Source organism: Globicephala melas, chromosome 1 (genome assembly GCF_963455315.2).
Source record: "Globicephala melas chromosome 1, mGloMel1.2, whole genome shotgun sequence".
NCBI lineage: Eukaryota > Metazoa > Chordata > Mammalia > Artiodactyla > Delphinidae > Globicephala > Globicephala melas.
This window is the reverse complement of record NC_083314.1, coordinates 179,896,586-179,917,568: the sequence shown is the minus strand read 5'-3', so window position 1 is coordinate 179,917,568 and position 20,983 is coordinate 179,896,586. Positions and strand designations below refer to the sequence as shown.

The following is a 20,983-nucleotide window of genomic DNA, read 5'->3' as shown; positions in this document are numbered from 1 at the left end:
TTGTTTTCTATCATGTCAACTCTGTGCACTTCTACCAGAGATATTTTATTTCTTTAATGTGAAAAACAAAAGGACAGAGGAAAGTAAAACAAAGGAAATTAGGGCCCACAGCTTAATTAGTATAGGGTTGTAACCCAAATCAACAATGGGAAGGATACAATGACAAAACCCAGGAAATTCCAAGTTGAAAGAGAGGCTCTTTCCGTTAACTCCTTGAGCACCAGGGCTCTCGCTAGCTCACTGCTCACGCAGGTGCAGGAGGCTGGCTCAAGTACAATTCACTGTCTTTATTTTTGAACTTCCTGGCTTTTGTTGACTTTCCCCTGTCCTTTTCCCCCTCTGATGTAAATGAAACATACCTGTGTGTGTGTGTGTGTGTGTGTGTGTGTGTGTGTGTGTGTAATTGTAGATAAACGGGGGAAAAGTACCTCTTGATTTTGTAACCCTCAGAGAAGGAGAAAGAGGGGGGAAAATCCCTGTCACTGTCATCTGTTCATTTTTAATGAGCAATTTAAAAAAATTGAAAATAAAAGAGGAAAATGAATAGGTGTTGAACCAGCCCGTGATATGTAAATGCCAACTAGTAATTACCTAAAACCTCAATTTTCATTCTGTTTCATCTTGCAAAACATTTCATTTTCCCCGAGTGAAAACACTTCGTTCGGGCTCGCGTGACGGCTAGGGGGCACTTTGGCTCTGCGCTGCGGCCGCCTCGGCACGGCCGGCTCAAGGTTATTCCCCTCTTGCCATTCCAGTGGCTGTGCTCCGAGCGGGCGTGGTGCCCTCCCCCCACTCCCACGAGTCTGGTTTCGGGGAGCCTTGTTCCTCCTTGTCCTTGCAGAGGATCGTATTGAATTTTGGCTGATCGAGCCTTCCTCTGCATATTAACTTTCCCCTCTTACCTGCCTGCTAGACCCTCGGCTTCCCAGAGTTGCATTTCACACTGTGAGAGCAGCTTTCTGCCAGACTCCCTTTCTCCCTTGGAGATTTCAAATGCAGCAGTCTCTATATTCTGTTTATTGCTTCCTCTCCTTCTTCCCTTTTTTTTTTTTTTCATTTTGGCGGCTGGGGGCAGCTCTCCTGCCACACTTAGAAAGATGATTCTGACATTTCTTTGGCATACTCATAGGTTTTCTCTTATTCTGCTTTAGGATCTGACACCTTTTGGATGTATTCGTGCAGGATCTTGGAATGTGGGTTGGGAATGCCCCTGCTTCAGGGTGGTTGCCCTCCCCAGCCTGTTCCCTACCTAGGAAGAGGGCAGGTAGAAATGAGAAACAACGGTGAGCCTGGCTGGGACTGTCAGCCGCAGATAAGAAAGAATTCTGGATGCAGAAAACCAGAATTATGTTGTCCTAGAACCCTGGAACCAAGAGTGCTTTGCCTGGAGTCTCAAGGAACACGGTCTCTTTAGTGAGATAATATAGCTTCATAATTAGCCCGTTGCATTTTTTCACGAGTGCTAGCATCAGCGTTCTACGATGTGTTTCTCTGATTAACAGCTGCTTTGCAACTATTTCCTTGTGCCACTGATGACCATATTTGTCAGGGAACTCCTGACAGAGTACTGATTTCTTACTAAAACGCAGCATTTCTGTTTGAAGAGGCTTCTCTCATTCTAGGCACTGCCCGGCTTTTATAGTCAGTCCTTGTTAAACCTTGAGTTGGCTTTGGTCTAACGCTTGTTAACAGGATTCTGGGTATCTATCTACTTCAGGGTACGAGCGTAGGAACCTTTCACGGGCAATTTAATCTTCTCAGATGCGCACGTGTGGCTCTGCAGTGTTGGAATGGGGTTTTGGACCTGCGTGTTGGTCATTTTCTTTTGCCCTCTAGTTGTGATCTGTCTGGGTTAAAAAGGACTTGGCTTTGGTTGTTAGTGTCATTAATTTTTGAATATTTTTAGTATTTTAAAATGGCTAACGAATGCTCACATTTTTAGGAGATAGATGTGTATGTAGCACACAGGAGTGCCGGAACTGGTGACATTCCAAATATGTGTCACTGGAGACAGTGCATCAGTTTTACGTGTCAGGTGCAAAGTGCCAAGGCTCCCTCCAACCCCAGGTTCGTTATTAGGCAAGCCCTGTTCTCCCGTCCCCCTTGTGCAGAAAATACAGTGTGCATTCTGGAGATTAGAGTGTGCAGGTCTTTTGTAGGAGAGTGGAAAACACCTAGGAAGCATCTCTTGAGCGAGGACTGTCAGGAACCTTGCTTCTTCTCACCAGGGATTACTTACCCTACACGACGCATTTAACAGCACATAGTTCATCGTAGATAGCCCCTGAGTATCCTGTATTCCATTGATTTATACAGTTACAAATCCGGGTCTCTCAAACACAGATCTCTCTCAATTGGCCAATCATAATCATCTTGGATCCAAAGGTGTTTTTCAACCTGAAGTCCCCTCCTTTTTTCTTGGGTTACTGGAAGTCACTCCAGTGTAACCACTGCAAAGGCGAGGATTTACTCCTCTTTGCACCTTGATTTATCTCTAGCTTTAAGTGATGAATGGTGAAAATTAGCAAATTTCCCTAAAATTGCAGAGTTGATGGTGACAGGGTTATTTTATTTTGCTTTTTGAGGGAGGACGGCAGAACAGAGGGTCACAGGAATAGGGGTGATGAGAAACTTTGCTTCTGTTTTCTTCTGAGTTCGTCTCATTTATTTATTTATTTATTTATTTATTTATTTATTTATTTATTTATTTATTTATTTATTTATTTTGGCGGTACGCGGGCCTCTCACTGCTGTGGCCTCTCCTGTTGCGGAGCACAGGCTCCGGACTCGCAGGCTCAGCGGCCATGGCTCATGGGCCCAGCCGCTCTGCGGCATGTGGGATCTTCCCGGACCGGGGCACGAACCCATGTCCCCTGCATCGGCAGGCGGACTCTCAACCACTGCGCCACCAGGATAGCCCCGTCATCTTTATTTTTATGAAACCAGCTACTGGTAATTCACCGTGCACTCATTAAGAACTCTCTTAGTGCAAGAGAAGGGGAAAGGAAGGCCAATTCCATTTTTATCACGGACTCAACAGCAAGTGGCTTCAACAACGGCATCAGGTGCTTTGCACCAGAATTTCCCCTGGCTTGCTGCACTCCCACAATGTGTGCAATAAAGTTCCCGCTTCTGTTTTACATCTTTGACACTGAGGCGGAAGATTTGGCCTGAATTTGTGTAATTTAGTTGGGCACAAATATAAGCCATGACTAGTCACATTCATCTCCTAATTAGAAAATCAAACGATAGTACAGGACAGGCAGCAGGCACCCCATCATTTCACCCAACAAAAGCGTGTTGTGTGTGTTGGACCTCTGCAGAGGGAAGAGTCAGTTGAATTGCTTCATGAAGTTAATGAAAAGTGTCCAACAATAGTCGAGTGAAGGATGCAAACCGAGGGCACTGTCAGTTATCTAGAGTGTTCAAATCGTTGCAGTATGGGGAAAGGTTTTGGGAAATCTTTTACCGTCTGTGTGCGAATCATAGGGCTTGTAAAATTCTACGTTGGACGGTCCCTTTTCCGCCCTATTGAAGTGCCAGGTCCTTACAGGAAGAGAGGAGAAGAGTAAAGAGTAGCAGAAGAAATAATTAGCGGAAGGAGAGGGGTTTTTGTATCTGGACATCTTTCTTATGAAGCACATTATGTTGAGGCTGTTGGTTTGGATGCTTCATATTTTTACATCTGTCATAGTGATATCGGTGCTGTTAAATATGTGATTCGCCTGTCACCTGCTTTTTCCAACAAAGATCAAGAGGAATGTAAACAGGCCCCAAATATACTTTATGTAGGTGTTCGACAGTATTATTTTATATGGCTTGAAATTAGTGAATGGAAACTTTAAAAGAAATTGTTCATATTTTTGCAAGTTTGGAGTGTGCCAGGACTTTGTCAAATTCCCGTTAAAATAAACACGTCAATTTCACCTCCCTTCCAAATTCATTTATATTGCTTTTTTAAAAGGTGTTTTCTACTTTACCTGATGTTTAAATTGGATTCGCTCGTTTATGCTGTTCTTTGCTCTATCCCCCACGTTTTTCTTAAATGAATTACTAATGACAGAGCACTCCATCATTCCCTCTCTACAGCCACTTTAAGGAAAGCATGGTGATCTAAACCTTTTAACCTATTAAACATGATTTTTCCCAATTGAATCAGACCCACCACAGGTGTAATAACTAATCATTTAAACTACACCTGCTATTATGTATTTTTAAGCCATTATGCGTGTTGGATAGATGATAATTCATGTTTATTGCATTGTCCGATGGATCCGTTTTGCCTACACTAGGCTGATTAATGTATTTAAAGAAATAAGAGATGCAATTTTTAAAAAAAATTGATGGAATGCGCCAAGCACTGCATTGAGTGCACCATTAAAACCATCAGAACTTTGCTCTCTGACCAGAAATGCATATACCAAGGACTGTATTAAAAAAGCAAGGTGAAACCTGTGCGTTTTAGTGGTGGGATTCTGTTATCTTTCTCTGTCATGGAAAATTTTGGAAGGAGGAAGGAAAGGTTTACGCTTCTACTGGTGAATGTCAGGAGCTGTGCTGTCAGTATCTCTGGCTTAAGACCTGCTTGTCCACAGTTCCTCTGACACCTGGGACACGTACCAGGGCGTGTGGAGCCTGCCACATGATACAAATGCCATCATCGTCTTGTGCATTGAAGGTGTACTTTTTCTCCAGGTGAAGAACAATTAACCCCGAGGCATCTGAGCTGTGCAGATTGGCCTTGACCCCGCGGGGCCTGGGGTGGTGTAACTGTGACTAGGCCTCTCCTCCTCTTGTTTTTCTCCTTCACCACTTCCCCTTCGCTCTTATCCCCTTTCCATTTTCTTCCGCCTTCCTTTCTGTTCCATCTCCTCTGCTCGTCCATCTGCCTTCTTCTTCTTCTCCTCTCCCGTTCCCTCCTTCGCCCCACTCCCTTTCCTTTTTCTCTCTTCTGTCTTTCCCCTTCCCATCTCTTCGTTAGAACGCATCCATTTTGTTGATGTTTGTCAGATTTTTCTTGATTTCGGTGCAACCTGAGGAGATCTGGTCGAGGGGCTTGGGGGTGCGTATATAGTTTTGGGGTTCTAAAATCTTGAACATCGATTTTTCTCTAGTCCAGAACTGGTTGGTTGTCACTGCAGTTCATGATGGTGGGTAATACACTCGCAGTGTTGGACAGATTCTAACCAGTCTCAAGGAGCACTCGTGTGTCTTATCACTGACAGGCCCAAATCTGCCAGTCTGGGTACCTGAGTCCGTCCTTGAGGGAGAGGGTCTGAGGCAAGCCTCCCATGGAGGGATCCCAGGGAAAGTATATAAGAGAATTGCCCCGAAGTTCTTTCTTTCTGATTTATCCTATCTTTTGTTACCAGAGAGGTCTGTCTGGTCTCAAGATTAAATTCATATAAAATATGAAGAGGAGATTTGTAACTTGTGTTCAATTTATAGCCACAGTACTTTCTGTTTGAATCTCTGTTCAACTGCTGCCCTTAGTTTGAAGGATCTTAGAAAATTTCCTTATATTTGGCCCCTTAGAAATTTTTTCTTTCAACAACTTATGAGTGAACTGCAGGGCCTGTTGACTTTACCTGTACCTTGAGACTACATCATTCTTTTGCTTTTTTTTTTTTTTATTCTTTTGGTTTTGATGAGATAAATAATGCCAGTCATTTACAATGGCCCCTTTCCTATCGGGGGGCAGGTTGGCATTTCCCACCCGTTGGACTTAGTGTCCAGGGTGGAGAGCAGACAGGTGGCGTGCAAGCACATGCTTCGTGTGTGCTGAGTGATGTGAAGGTTAATACCATCAACAGTTTCCCTTCCATCCCCTGCGTGGCTCATTCGTACGTAGGAAGATTTCATTAAATAATATCATTACCAGAGGTAGGTAGATAATCTGTCGGTCTGCCAGCTTGTAGCCATGAAACCCCAAACTTTATCCTTTGATGGCTCTTCAGAATTCAGCTCCATTGCATAAGAGGGACCAGTGTGAGTGGCTCTGTGTGTTGTGTCTTACAGAAGCCTTCCCAGCCAGTGTACGCTCAGCGCTTTGCCAGTCTCTGTCTCTACATCATGGTCTCTTCCTTTCAGACGCTAGCAGCGTAGCTGGGGAAGCAGCCTGAACATTAGAAGACAGTGCAACTGTGTCTTCAGTTACATGGTGCACACTGTGAGCACTGAAGAATTTAAGAGAGTGGGGAGACCAGAGATGATTGCTTATTTAGGGAAGGCTTCGAGGAGTTAACACAGCCTGTGGAAGGGCTGTGCTGCTGCTGCTGTGTGTGTAATGTTTACACAGGTAGAGGCAGGAGAGGGAGGCCTTCTAGAAAAAGGGCATGGTGTGGGCACAGGTGTCGGGACGTGGATAAGCACGGCCAGGGGAGGGCTACCTGCTGAGGAGTGTGAAGAATCAGCTTGAACAGGGAGAACAGGAAAAGATTACTGCAGCTCTTAAAAGCTAGGCCGAGGGGATTAGATTTGATAGAACCAGATACAGGAAGCCAATGAAGGTAGGGAACCAACGTAGTCTTTTATTTACGCAGATTTTAAATGTGAGCAATAAGTGGTTAATTTGACCACAGTATTGTGCTTATTTCTATGGACCTGGGATAAACTTGTAGGATTTTCAATCTTGAAATGCAGACTACTGACGTTTACTTTTCTTCTCTGTTTTATCTCCCCTACCAGATTGCCACAGCAGTGAAGTTTCTACAGAATTCTCGGGTCCGCCATAGCCCACTTGCAACCAGGAGAGCATTCCTTAAGAAGAAAGGTACAGGTTCCCCATGGCCTTGCGCAGTGGCCTGCACAGAGGGGCTGGGGGCAGGGCGGATGGAAGCCATAGTATTGATGAATGATCTCCTATAGCTGTCCCACTGTTGTACGGGTGGGGGTGAGGGGAGCCCCCTGGTAAGGATGCAGCTTCTTCCCTTACAGTAGAGCAGAGGTGGTAGGATTCAAATAATTGTGAGCACCAGACGTAAGGCCAACAACTTAGCCCAGGACAGCCCGGCACAGGCTGCGTTCAGCAGCAGAAGAGGCCCATGGATAAGACTGGGGAGGACTCCTGCTTTCTGGTCTGTTCTTCTGATAATGACCCTGGCTGCAGAATGGCTGGCTTTAGGTTAGGAGGTCAGCTGCTTCAGTAAAGAATGAGGAAGAAAGAAATGAAGGACGAGGGAGATGAGATGACTACACAAGGTCAGGTTAAGGTCAAGCTTGGGGTCAGTCTGATGTACAGATTGAAGTGGTAAATTACTGGTTTTATGGTATTTCTGTAAGCAGGTATGAAATGGATCTTGACAAATTCAATATTGTCCGAAGCAGACAGAATCTATTTTGGTTTTATTGAAATTTAGGACATGTTTCTTTTTTTTGAGAAATATAAAAAAAACCCAAATCAAACAAAAAAAAGAAATCTGACTTTTCATTCTTTGAACGTTTAATTTTCTGGAAAGCTAGGAAGTTGTTTAAAGGCCCTTAAATACCATGAGGGAGGGAAGTGAGTTTTCTCCACCCCCACTGAACAAAACTCTTTTTCCTTAAGGAACTGGAATGTCGGCCTCCAAATTCTGGGTTTTGAGCTTTAAGTCATTAGTGGCTGGAATAGAAGACAGTGTGGTTTGGTGGTATTTCTTAGGTCTGCTCAACGGTATCCCACTGAAGTGATGCCACAGAACCTGGTCCCAGGGCTGTGCTCGCAGGAGTTGGGCAGAATCAGCCCAAGCATTTCATTCACAGGCAGCTGTTTAGAGGCAGTCTCAAGGCCGGTCCCTGTGACTGAGTTGATGATGAGGGGTGCTGGGCGCTTCCTGGCGGCGTGATGCTTGCCCCCATCAGTAGGAGATTAGGAGATTATTAAAATTTGGAGTGCGTTGGCTGGCCCCCTCTGCAGCCATCATGCTGTAAAAGAGTTTTTCCTTGAAATATGTGTACCTATGGGGAGTAATTAATCATAAAAGCTTAGGGATTTCAGCTCTCTCATCAAAGCATTGAAGCTGGGGAAAGCTGAGCCTAAAAGCTGTGCTGATTACCCGGGGTAACCTGAGACAAAATCTATGGTTGCCGAGAGATCCTTCGCCCCAGTATATTGTGCAATATTATAACTGCCTGATCTTCTCTTCCACTGACAATGACCAGTTATTCCTCATTTTCTCTCAAACGCAGCTGGGTTAGAATTTCATTTGCAGAAGGTATTTAGAGCAATTTAGAGACAAATGTCTCTGGTGTTTGCTTGGCACTTCCCCACTGCAGGCTTTGCTGAGCAGTTTGAATATCAGGAGCTCCATCTAATCTGTTTAATTTTAATAAATCCCTGACTGGGAGAGGGAGAGAAAAAAAGAAAGAGAGAGAAACTCTGGGCCAAATAATACTTCTTTTGACTTAGTTGGCTAATAATTGCTGTAGAAACTGTTCTGTACAGTTATTATTTGTTGCTCCTTAAAAAAACTGCCAAAAAACAGCAATCAATTAATTAATTCAACTAAGAGTGTTTACGCTGCGCTGAGAACAGAACAGACAAAATCCCTGCCCTCTCAGAGCTTCAGTTCTACCAGGAGAAGGCAGATGCAGCCAGTGCTGTGTGGGAATGGGTTGCACTTCTCAGTGGGGTGATTAGAAGGTGTCTCCTCGGGGAGGGTGACATGGGAGCGAAGACCTGAAGGAGATGGGTATTTGTTGGTACAGAGCGGGCAGAATTCCTTCCCAACCCTTAATGTGGTCTAGAGTTTTTAGAATTTTCGGCAGCAGGAAACTGGAGAGACATCCTACCTTTCTTCTTCTAAAGAGAGTTTACCCCACACTCAAACCTAGAGTCACTGGACTTAATCACCCATCTCCATTATCCTCTAAAATGCTGCTTCAGTCAGTAATCATCTGCTTCCGAGTTGCATCCCAATAGGGTAAGTTCTAGCAGGACCTTTCCTGGGCAGAGGATTCCAAGGTTTGATTGGCATCTGGGGAAGAAGAGCCCTCTGTGGCTTTAAACTTCACTTTTCACATTTCCGGCAGTTCCTGGGGTCAGGCACACACGATCCCGGAGCTTGGCACCATCGCTGATGGGTTGGGTTGAGGGAGGAGGGGCTGTTGTGAAGGAGCGCGTCTGCCCTGTCCCTGACAGCAGTTGGGAAGGAAAGGGAGTTGGCTCACTGGTCTTTGGGGGTACGGAGCGTGTCTTGAGGGGCGGGACCAAGGTCCTGGCATCCTCCGGTCCTGTCTCCCCACAGGACCCGTTGCACTGGTGGGTTGGAGCGCTGCCTTCGGGCGAGCTCACAGCTACTGTAGTCTCGGCTTTTCCTAGTGAATGTCACTTCGGGGAATTGCATTGGAGCACTGTCTTGAATTATAATCTCAACTTTCTTTCTTTCTTTTTTTTTTTTAATAAACATCTCTTTCCTGAAAAGGCAAATCCAATTTTGTTTTTCTTTTAATATTATTTAATATTTAATATAGAAATTGAGGCCCCTGTAGTGCATGTCAGTTCAGTGGAAAATGAGCGTTACTTTAGGCGCATCAGCTGAGGTTGTTTTATTGTGAACCCGCAGCCCCGAGCAGGGGCCTCGTCCCCTCTGTTACTGACAGGTTAAATGTGTGCCCTCTGAGTCTGGGGCTGGGGAGGCCGGGGACAGTGGATGGGATAGGGTTGGAAGAGCATTGGTTTGCAAGGGTCTTTTGTGTTCGTGTTTTTTTGTTTTTGTTTCTTCGAGATCTCTTTTGGATGCTTTAAAGTCTGAACATGGAGTCATTAATGAGAAACATGACGTTATTAGAATCATTTATCGTTTTCTTTGAAGCTTCTACTGCCAGTTTGTGTAATTTACAACATTTCTTTCTTTTATCGGGAATTTTTTGGATGCAAGAGCAAAGCAGCTGTTCACCTTCAGAGTATTAGAATAAGTGTTTTTGTTTTCCTTCCAACCGCTTGATTCTGCAGATGACATCAACTGCAGAGTCAACCACACATGAAGATAATTGGCCTGTGTGTGGGGTGTAAGCCCTCATAGAACTGGTCTATATATAGAAGCAGTTCTTGCCAGGCAGGGATCACATCTGGGGCTTTAAGCAGGCTGCAATCCAGGAGGTTGGAGTAACTTAAAAACAGCAGTAGGGTCAGTCCAGAAAGCTAGAGGTTTGGATATTGTTGTCAGTAGGCTTATGTTGACTTGACACCCTGTCTGACCACAGAATGCAGGAGGCAGTCTGCTTGCAGACACGTTTGGCAGGCTGGGTATAAGGCGGGTAGAAGCGATGCCTGTTCGTGTCGGGTAAAGAGGTAGATGAGGTGGGGAGACGACAGAGTCGTCTGTTAGCCCCCTCTAATACATCTGTTGCCAAACAGGGTTCTAGAAAAAAGCTGAGCATCATCTGCTTTTTTGTGTAATTCAGCACCTGGGTGGTGCTGGCTGACCCTTTGGCTTATTGTGTCCTTCTCAAGTGTATAAGTAAAGGGCTGTATTCTCCTTCATCTAATAAATAGTCCGGGGTGGGGGGGAGGGTGAAGGAAAAAGAAACAAATAAAACACACCACCATGCTTTCTTATTCTAAAAGGTGAAACAAGATCTTATCTTTCTTCTGTTCCTGGAAGCGGAACCCCCAGTAGCAAAACTGCCTCCTTGCTGGAAATGAGCTTGAGGAGGAAACCTGATGGTCTTCACCTTGGTAGTGGGGTGGAGGTGAAGGGCTTCTGTCACTGGAGTATTTGAAGGGGGAGTGAATTCTTACACAGATTTCAATTTAACTCTCTTTTATTACTTTTCTTTTTTATCATTTACGTCCATTTCATGAGGTAGTTTGCATGTCCTTGAATGGAATCTCGTTACCATGAAAGCTTTTTTAGCATTGATTTCATAACAGTCTTAATTTAATAGCTCCATCATTACTGAGTAGCTCTGGGAGTGGGGCCTTGGCTTTCCAGGTCACTGACCTTTTAATTACAAACCTTGTTCTGATGGCCAGGTTATCGACTGGACAGCTCCCAGCTTGTGCCCCCAGGATGAAAACGAAAATAACTGTGTTTCCTCCCCCATCTCCAGGAAAAAAAAATGTAACCTCATGTGTTTCTAAAATTAATTTTCTCCTTCAGCTTTGCTTTATAATTAATTCTTTAATGTGTCTTAGTAAAGCCAGAGGATTTTTATAACGCTGTTTTTTCTAGAGCTTGGGTCCAGCGGATAGCGGGGAGGGGGCGGGGAAGAGGGACGAAGAGCTTGCCAGCCACCACCCCATGCTTGATCGGCGTTTCCTCGTCCTCAGAAACTCCTGTGGCTGAGCTGGAAAGAACAGTATTGGCTCTGTGAGGGGCTGTCGGGCCCTTCTGATTCTTTGTTAAAGAGATGTGGATTGTGGCGTCAAGATATGGATTCATTCCTGCATTTGCGGGAGTCATCGAGCCTTGTGTATCATGGACATTTTAAAGAGACGTTCCTGTTCTTTTCTTTGAGAAAAGAACAGGGTTGGACGAGTTTTCTTTACTGTGTCTTAGCTCTCTGCTAGTTTTGGGTGACTGGAGGGAACTGGGACCCTCCATGTGGGGTTTCTGCTCAGTTGGGAGCTTGGGTCGATCTAGGTTCTCCCTCACTGATGATGAAGAGGGAGAGAAAAAGGGGAGGACTGTGGCCTGTAAGTAGGACGACCATTGGTTCTGGTTTACCCAGGACTGTCCTGGTTTTAACACTGGAATTACTACGTCTTGGGCAGCCCCTGAGGCCATATAAGCCTTACTCAGGAGTGAGAGCTACCGAGAGAGACAAAGCAGGTGTTTTTGGAAGCCGGGGGAAGAAGTCCACTAGCAGTTGGTCCCCGAGAGTTCAGCCTGCCGTTGAGTGGCATCTTCCTCAAACGCTGCCCGCTTGCACTCCCCTGGCCCGGCCCGGCCCTGCCCTGATGTGGGTCCAGTGCAGGGGGTCTCTGGCAGGGAGGCCGTGCCCTGCAGGCAAGGGAGGGCTGCCGGAGCCGATGCAGAAAGGGCTGTGTGTGGCGGCCGCACGCGTTCCCGAGGATGATTGAGCATCTCCATCCATCTGTTGTGAACGGAAATCTTCCTTCCCTGCCAGTCTTGCATCTGCATATCCGTCACCTGCTGTTCTGGACCAGCCTATTCATCACACTGACTGGTGTTCCCCCCATCAATTTTCCTGCTCCCCTTGTTATCCAAACTTGTCTTAACTCCACAGATTTTTCTCAGCATCCAGGATGAGAGCTAGAGCAGCCAGACTAGCTGAACATCGTGGCTTCCCCATTCAGAGGGGGAGCTGGTAGCACGTGCTCCCTGCCAGACGGCTGAGTCAAGTGGGTTTCTACACTTCACCCTGCGATGAGGGGACAGTAGCACTGAGGAGCTTGGAGGGGGAATCAGCCCTTTTAGATTTACTGAGTTGTTTTGAGATTTTTCTCTGAAAATGAAGAATAGCTCTTCCTTTCTTAACTTGTGTGCCTGGAACAATATTACAAAGAAGAGCAAAGCGACACCCTCATGTACAGTAGTATCATTTTTAAAGGTTTTTTTTTTTTGAAAAGATATGTACATGGTTTCAAAAATTCAAACAGCGAAGAAGGATAGACAGTGAAGAAGAAGTCTTCCTGTCATCTCTCGCTCCTGTCGCCCCCACCATCCTCTGTCTCAGAGGATGCTGCTATGAACAGTTTTTGTGTATCATTCCAAAGATCTATCCATATAAAAGCACGTTAATATTTATTAACATAAACACCTTTTAAATACAGTGGTAGCATATTTCACACTTTAGCTTATGCTTGTCATTGTATCTTGGCACTCATTCCACATTAATACATACAGATTTGCTTCATTCTTATCAGTGGCTGTGTAGTATTCCATTGTCTTCCTGTATCATAATTAATGTTTGAGTCAGTCCCAAGTTAGTGGACATTCAGGTTGATTCCTGTCTTTTGTTGTTTCAAACAGTGCCTCAGTGAATATTCTTGCATATGCATTTTCTTAAAATTTCAGGAGATCATGTCCCCCCCCCCAAGAAAATAAAACTGTTTTCTAATATAAACATGGCTATAGGTAGACAGAAATTAATAAGAGAAAAAAACCAGTGTAACAAATTATTATTAACACTTAGCACAGATTTGGATTCTGAGGGGACATTCTGGTCACTGGTTACATGAAAAATGCTTTCTTTCTAGAAGAATCCTTTTTTAATCCCATTTTTTGAAGGGATATGGGCTCATAGATATAATTTTTGATTCAAAATAAACATTCAAATAAATGGAAAGCTTCAGAAACTTGAAAGTTAGTACCTGTTTTCAAGTGAAGTACAATTCATCAGTATCCATGGGGGGTTGGTTCCAGGACCTCCAGGGATATCAAAATCCAAGGATACTCAAGTCCCTTATATAAAATAACATAGTATTTGCATATACCCTACACACATCCTCCCATATACTTTAAATCATCTCTAATTTTACTTAGAATACCCAATACAATGTAAATGATGTAGTTGCCTGTGTTCAGCAAATTCAAGTTTTGCTTTTTGGAACTTCCTGGAATTTTTTTCTCGAATACTTTTCATCCATGGTTGGTTGAATCTGTGGATGTGAAACTGGATATGGAGGGCTAACTGTCGTCTCTCAGTATCCAAGCAGGGATTGGTTCCAGGACCCGCCAGGGATACCAGAATCCATGGAAGCTCAAGTCCTGTAGTCTGCCCTCTGTATCCAGGTTCAGCATCCATGGATTCAGCCCTCCTCAGGTTGTGTAGTACTGTAGTATGTATTGACAAAAATATGCATGTAAGTAGACTTGCGCAGTTCAAACCCGTGTTGTTCAAGGGTCCACTGTATGGCTTAGTTTTCTTTTGTCGTAGTTGGATGTGTGTGGGTCCTGGGCCATAGGTTACGTGGGCAGCCTTTATTCAGTGCCTGGTGTGTGCAGAGTACTATTTATTACATTAGGGCTTCATGAAAGGAAAATGAGGTACTTGTTTTACAGACGAGAAGCTCCTTGGGAGGTGGGAATGGATGCTGAGTGCTTATCAACCCTATCTATGTCTGTCCATGAAACATAGCAGTACCTCAGAAGTCAGCAAAATCTGATGAGGGAGCCATGGAGTATAAAGCTTGGTAGCACTGTGAGCTCCTCAAGGTGGGTGACCATGTCTCACCCTCCTGGCATCCTCAGCAGCGACATAGCAGCCTGGGTCAGGGACTCATGAACGAGGGTTGAGTGACTGGGTGATGAGAGTTAGAAGACACTTACTGGGGAAAATTTCAAAAGGATATCAGTTTTCCCTAAGTCTACAGTTTGTTTATTTGTTCAATCCTACATACCTGTAAAATGGTTTCAGAATTGCTATCCCATAGGCCTTTACCCAATACTCTAGTGTTTATATAAACAGTATTTATATGCAGTTCCTTTGTCTTTAGTCTTATTGAATCCAGTGAAAACACTGTTTTTTCAAAGTTACTTAGGTCAGCAGAGCTCAGTTTTGGCCTAGACATTGAGGGAGGCAGTGGGTGTAGATGGTCGGAGAGGAGTGGGAAGGGCATCATTAGCGAGGGGAGGCTCATGCAGAGACACGTGTGCAGTTGGCTGGGTTGGCCCATGGGGTCCTCGAAAAAGAAGAGAACCAAGGTTGGTGAGATGGGCAGTGAGCAAGGAGCCAGTGTTAGAACTCAATATTATAAATAATAGTTGAGAACACTTTCTGAACCGGTTGAAACTGAAACTCTATTTGAGGACATTACTCTGGGCTCTGTAGTTAAACTGAATTGGCCTGCCGATAATAAGACCAGCCACAAGGAAGGTCCTGCCAAGTCCTTTGTTAGGTGTGGAGAGTAGCAGTAGAAATGGAAATAGAAATGACAACATATTTATGTAGAGAACTTTGTGGTTTACAAAACACATATATTAGTTAATGTCTTCTTCACTGTAAACTTCTCCGTGATTATAGGCAGGTTAATAGATATTTGTTGAATGAATGACTACATGATTTAAATCTCCCATTTTACAGATGAGGAAACTGAGGCACAGAAAGGTTAAGTAGTGCAAATTAATGGCAGAAATAGAACTAGGACCAAGTCGTCTGACTAGAATTCTTTGAACTATACAATCTGCTTTCTGGAAAGGAAGGACAGAACCACAGACATGGTAGAAAAAAAGAGTAAGCCATGCTCAGTAGTAGATGGGATGTGTGAGGTGAGGAGATGGGACTGAAGGTGACCCTCAGGGTTGTTACACTGTGTTAAGAGGCTTTATTGATGTGTAACTGACATACAATAAACTATACATATTTAATTTGTACAATTAAAAAAACTTGACCTATGTATATGTACCTGTGAAACCATTGTTGTAATCAAGAAAATGAACACACTGGGACTTCCCTGGCGGTCCAGTGGTTAAGACTTCGTGCTTCCACTGCAGGGGGTGCGGGTTCGATCCCTGGTCAGAGATCTAAGATCTTGCATGCCATGCGGTGTGGCAAAAAAAAAAAAAAGGACATACTGATCACCCCCCAGATGTTTCCTCATGCCCCTTTGTTCTCTTCTTCCCGCCACCCCCCATAACTCTGGTTCCCAGGCGAACACTGATCTGCTTTCTCTCACTGTAGACTAGCTTGCATTTTCTAGAACTTTATATAAATGGACTTGTGTGGTATGTCTCCCTTTTTTTTTGTTTTTAACTCAGCATGATTATTTTGAGATTCATCCATGTTATTACATGTGTTAGTGGTTCATTACTTTTTCTTGCTGAGTAGTATCCCCTTGTTTGGGTATCCTACAGTTTGTCCATTCACCTGTTGATGGACATTTGAGTTGCTTCCAGGTTTTGGCTATTAAAAGTTAAACCTGCGGGCTTCCCTGGTGGCGCAGTGGTTGAGAGTCCGCTTGCCAATGCAGGGGACACGGGTTCGTGCCCTGGTCCGGGAAGATCCCACATGTCGCAGAGTGTCTGGGCCCGTGAGCCATGGCCGCTGGGCCTGCGCGTCCGGAGCCTGTGCTCCGCAACGGGAGAGGCCACAACAGTGAGAGGCCCGTGTACCGCAAAAAAAAAAAAAAAAAAGGTAAACTTGTTGGTATCATAAAAATTCATGCAACAGGAACCTCTAGGAGTTCTGAGCAGAGGGGAATTTAATGTAAGAAGTTAGGCATTTACTCCCTTATGAAAGGGCCGGAGGAGCGGACACAAGGCCACGCCTCCAGGAGTGACTTCCAGAACACTGAAGGACTAACTTGCTGGGAAAGCTGCTCCCTCTGCTTGGCCAGGAAAGTAGGGAATTAGGAGGCTACCACTTGGAACTTTTGAGTTCAAGAGCACACCCTTTTTGCTGTGTTCCAGAGATCAGGAAGTCACTGCTGCCACCACTGCAGTCACTGTGTCCTGACATCCGTAAAAACAGCGACAGGACTTTGGAATATGAACTTAGCTTCTACCTCTGACAGAATTGCCTCTTGACCCTCATGAACGAAGCTGGAGGCTAGAGATTGGACACTGTAGTAGGAAACCTTGGTGTTTCTAGTATTTGCTTGACAATGTCCTGGTGTTTGCAACCTCAAATGCAGCGCGTACAGGTCTTTTGCCTCATTTCCACTTTCTGAATCACCTGTGAGTGCACCTAATTCCCAGCCAGAGTTCTAGTAGCCGAGGAGTCTGGGAAGTGTTGCTGTTAGTGTTCCAGCCTCTGGTATCAGAAGTCCCACTAGAAAGAGGTGGGAGTGGATGCTGAGTGCTATCAGAGGAATCCATAGGAGAAAAAAGATTCACAAATGCAACATAATTGCCCCCAAACAGGGTACCAGCACATTTATATCACAAGCCTCTTTCTTACTGAAGGCTTAACTTGGTATTTTTCAAGCCGTTTCGATAACAGCCTACAAAATGAGGGAAGCATTCATTTTGCTGCAAACGATGCTAACAGAAAGAGTCAGCCAAAAGAGAGTTTGTGTTTTCAGTCTGGAAGCAGGTGGCAGTGGTTTATGTGTAAATATAAAGTATTTCATTCATCACAGAGCAAACTGTGTATATATAGGAGGAAAGGATACTTTTTTAGTTAACTGTTTTTGTTGTTTTCGAGAAGAGCTGGGCCTTTAATTGTTAAGAAAAGCAGTAGTGATGTATCTCCAGTTTGTTCCAGAGATAAATATTGATGTGTTCTGTATCACCACTGGCCTTCTGAGATGATTTTAAGAATACTTATCCCTCCTTTCTGGCCTCACTTGGGGATGCAAGTTCTTCTAATGAGATTTGTCTGCTAAGGGTAGGCAAGGGAGTTTTCACCAGAGGGACTACGTGAGACGTGGGTCTGTTGGAGCTGCTGGAAAATGTTGGAAGTAGGGAGGGACTTCTGAAACTTAGCACAAGGTAGAACTTAAGGCCATCTACTGAAAAATATTTTATGTTGATTGGACGATAATTAGAAGGATTTTTAATTAACTCTGGATAGTAGTCATTCACTAATCCATTGTTATATTTACATTTTTGAGTCTATGCCTTATAAAAATAAATTTATCTGCTGCTGCTGCTGTGTGTGTATTAGAGTATGTGATTTGTGGAGCATAAGTTAGCGTGCTTTTATTTTATTTTTATTTATTTATTATTATTATTTTTTTTGCAGTGCGCGGGCCTCTCACTGTTGTGGCCTCTCCCGTTGTGGAGCACAGGCTCCGGACACGCAGGCTCAGCGGCCATGGCTCACGGGCCCAGCCGCTCCATGGCATGTGGGATCTTCCCAGACCGGGGCACGAACCCACGTCCCCTGCATCAGCAGGCAGACTCTCAACCACTGTGTCACCAGGGAAGCCCAGCGTGCTCTTATTTTAAATGTACTTTTCATTGTAGACTTGGCTGGGTTGGTCAGTCAACAGCTTTATGTTCTTTCCATTTTTGAAGTAGAGGTAACTCACTAAAGGTCTTCAGTAAGTAGAGTGATGGGGCTCTCGTTCTCTCTCTCTCTCTCTCTTTACACACACATGCACACACACACCAGCTTATATTTAAATTGCGCTAAGAACTGAATGACTGTACTGATTTTTCCATTCCAACTTTAAACAGACCTGTGTTTGAGTTTCTAAAACATTCTGATAGGAGCTGGTCTTCTCAGATCTCACCCCTTTCATCAGTCAGAAGACTTGGGAGTGCTCTAGTCTCTTACTGTTAATGATTCTTTTTAGATTTAAAGCCCTTTAAAGTAATCTTTCTGTAATTAGATTGTTGAGTAGAATGTCTTTAGCAGTATGGTGGTCTTTAAATTTTGTGTAGATTTTCAGTTTGTTAAATGATTGCAAAGGCTTTCATTCATAAAGTTGAAGTTTTCCTTATCATGGCATTTCAGGGGAAAAAAATCATGACCCCCGGTGATAAATTAAATATCACAACCACATAAATGTCATCTTTTCAGTGAAACCTACAGTGCATAGGAATGGGACTCTCTTGCACTCTGTTTTTGGCTTCAAGCTGGATCTGTACTCTTAACCAACAAGAAAAATATTTTGCCACCAACAGTGGTGAACCTGTGAAGCTGAAGAACAAAGCCATACCCTCTTCTGCTTTGTGAGTCACAAACAGAATTGTCAATTAAATTATTCTAATTGCAAATTTTGGGGTCTTGGCCGAAAGAACACAGGTTGAGTTTGAAGAAGAGGCAGTTTAAAAAATCAGTTTAACTTTTACAAACGGAGCTAATTTGTACAGAATGTAATTGGAAGAGAGTAAATACGGAGTTTCATGATGACCTCTTTTGAGTTCATTTCTGGTATTTACTTATTTTTTTTTTCAAAGGCTGTCCTTTACGCAGCCCTGGAAAGAGGAGACTAAGTACTAAAATAAAAATAACAGAAAATAGCACTGTTCTCTGGAAGCCCGTAATACCTGATTTTGAAAGAGTTTTACCATTCATTCGTTCATCCATCCAAGTATTTATTGAGTGCATATTTTTTTTTACTGTGCTGGTCCTGGGACTGAAACTATAATGGTAAATAAAACAGCATTCTGGGGTAGAGACAGACTCCCCCAGAAATGTGAAATGTGCAAAATTGTTACAAGTAAGCAAGGTGCTAGGACAGAGAATATTGGGAGCCAATATTCTTTGAGCCAGCTCAAAGACGCCAAGGAAGGAAAGGAGGTTGACTTGATCTAGGAACCCATGCTGGGACTGTAGTTGTGAGTGAAAAGAAGAGGGACCCCTCAGCAGCTTCCATCTGGAGATGCCATTGGAAAAAAAAAGGTTCTGTTGGAGTTTCATATCCCCCAATCTGGAATCTTTTGTATCATCAGTTACCAAGTTCAGCTATATTTACCATGCATTCCTAGTCTGCTGTCTGCTGAGCACTGTGCTAAGTGCAGTTGGGACACAAGTGGTCCATGCCCTCAGAGAACTTGGTGATGAGACAGTAGGAACTACTTAGTAATACAGTTACTGTAATTTATAAGCAAGCCTGAGATGATAGATACAGACTTTATAATAACCACCAGCATATGTATTCTGCTTTATAATTTAAAAGCATTCTCACATGCATTTGCTCATTTAATCTTCACAGTAACCAAGTTATTTCCTCAAAAAATGTGCAAGTGAGCATGGAGATTTACGGAAGTCCACCATATTTGAGGAACGGGTCTCTGTCATCACCGAGTCATTGAATTTCAATGCACCGTCTGCTCATGTGGACCAGGGTGCTCTCCCTGAAGAATCATATTATTAAAAATGAAATTATTTTGCCCATGCCATTTCATAGACATTTCTATTATCAGGAATAGAAGATGAATTTAATTTTAGTTTTATTTAGTTCTGGAGGTTTTCTTCTTGCTGCCTTCCACAAGGGCACAACCCAGAGAGTCCATCCCGATGTTTGGGAAGAGGAAGGCCTGGGCTTGTGGAGGACGGTTCTGTTAGAGAATGCCGTTGACTCTGGTGTTCTGTACAGAGCCTTTTATCAGGACAGGAAAGGGTAAATAGGGCTATCTCTGCAACGGCGGAGAGGTCGAATGGTTACATTACACAATCTTCTAGAGCATCTTGCAGCAAATACATGGGTTATATTAAAAATTGCAATCATATCATTTTTATAGTAAATTGCTGACCTTATGCAGTAGAATCAGCTTTATTGAATTTCGCCAAAAATGCGTTTATAATTCTGCCATACACACGTGATATTCATGTCCTTGCTGTCCATGTGGAAATGTCCCTTTTTACGATGTTAACCAGATTAAATCGACTGTCTCCTGAGCTGCCGAGCCTCACCTTTAAGATCCACGCTCAGGAGTCGGACCTCCACAGAGCAGCGCTCACCTCCCTCAGTTCGGATGTCAGCGCACAGAACGCTGGAGTCTGGCACATTAGGAAGCCTTGCCCCAGTGGCACAGGTTTGGCCTTGAGATTATTTCCAGGTGATTCCAGGGCAGTTAATGTATATCATGTATGCTGAATGCTCACAAGGACTTACCATAATTACTGTTTGTTTTGAGGGAATGGTAGGTATTTGTTTAAAAGGATTTCATGCTGAACCAAGAGTATACAGGTACAGTTAGTTCTCAGCTATTCACTTGTGAATATTCATTGCAAAAGTTTAATCTTAAACCAGTTTTCGTTTCTCTGTAGCTCTGCTCCCTCTCTAACCAGTGTGGGATCACGCGGCAAACTAATTTTAATGTTAGTCTAACAGAAGCACAATCAGGAAGTTGTAGTGCATATTTAAAGTGAAACGTCAGAGTTTTTAAGTTATCTGCTTTTTAGAATCATTTGCTTTGAGTTTATCTCTCCTTTTCATATATCTATTATCTACATACCTACACATGTGTTTGTATAAATTGTTGGTTCCCAGACAATTTTGCATACAGAGGCAATATGATACGGTGGAAAAATCATCCATCCATCCATCCATTTACTGACCATTTATTAAATGTACATTTTCTTCACGTCCCAACATTTATGCTAACACTGAAATTACAAAAATAAGGTTTAAATCAGAAGTCTAGTGAGATTCCGTGGTATGCAAACAAGTGTAGGGTGGGTGATAAAATGTTACAGGGGC

At 43.7% G+C, this 20,983-nt stretch overlaps 1 protein-coding gene across 2 annotated transcripts in view; it reads left to right on the top strand.

Annotated features, from left to right (window-relative positions):
* The window catches only part of PEX14 (peroxisomal biogenesis factor 14), a 137,113-nt gene that overhangs the window by 45,198 nt on the left and 70,932 nt on the right, over positions 1 to 20,983 (top strand). For both annotated transcript variants that reach the window (XM_030878772.3, XM_060283214.2), the window contains one exon: positions 6,688 to 6,772. In XM_030878772.3, coding sequence (XP_030734632.1) covers positions 6,688 to 6,772 — 85 coding nt within the window. The remainder of the gene's footprint in view (positions 1 to 6,687; positions 6,773 to 20,983) is intronic.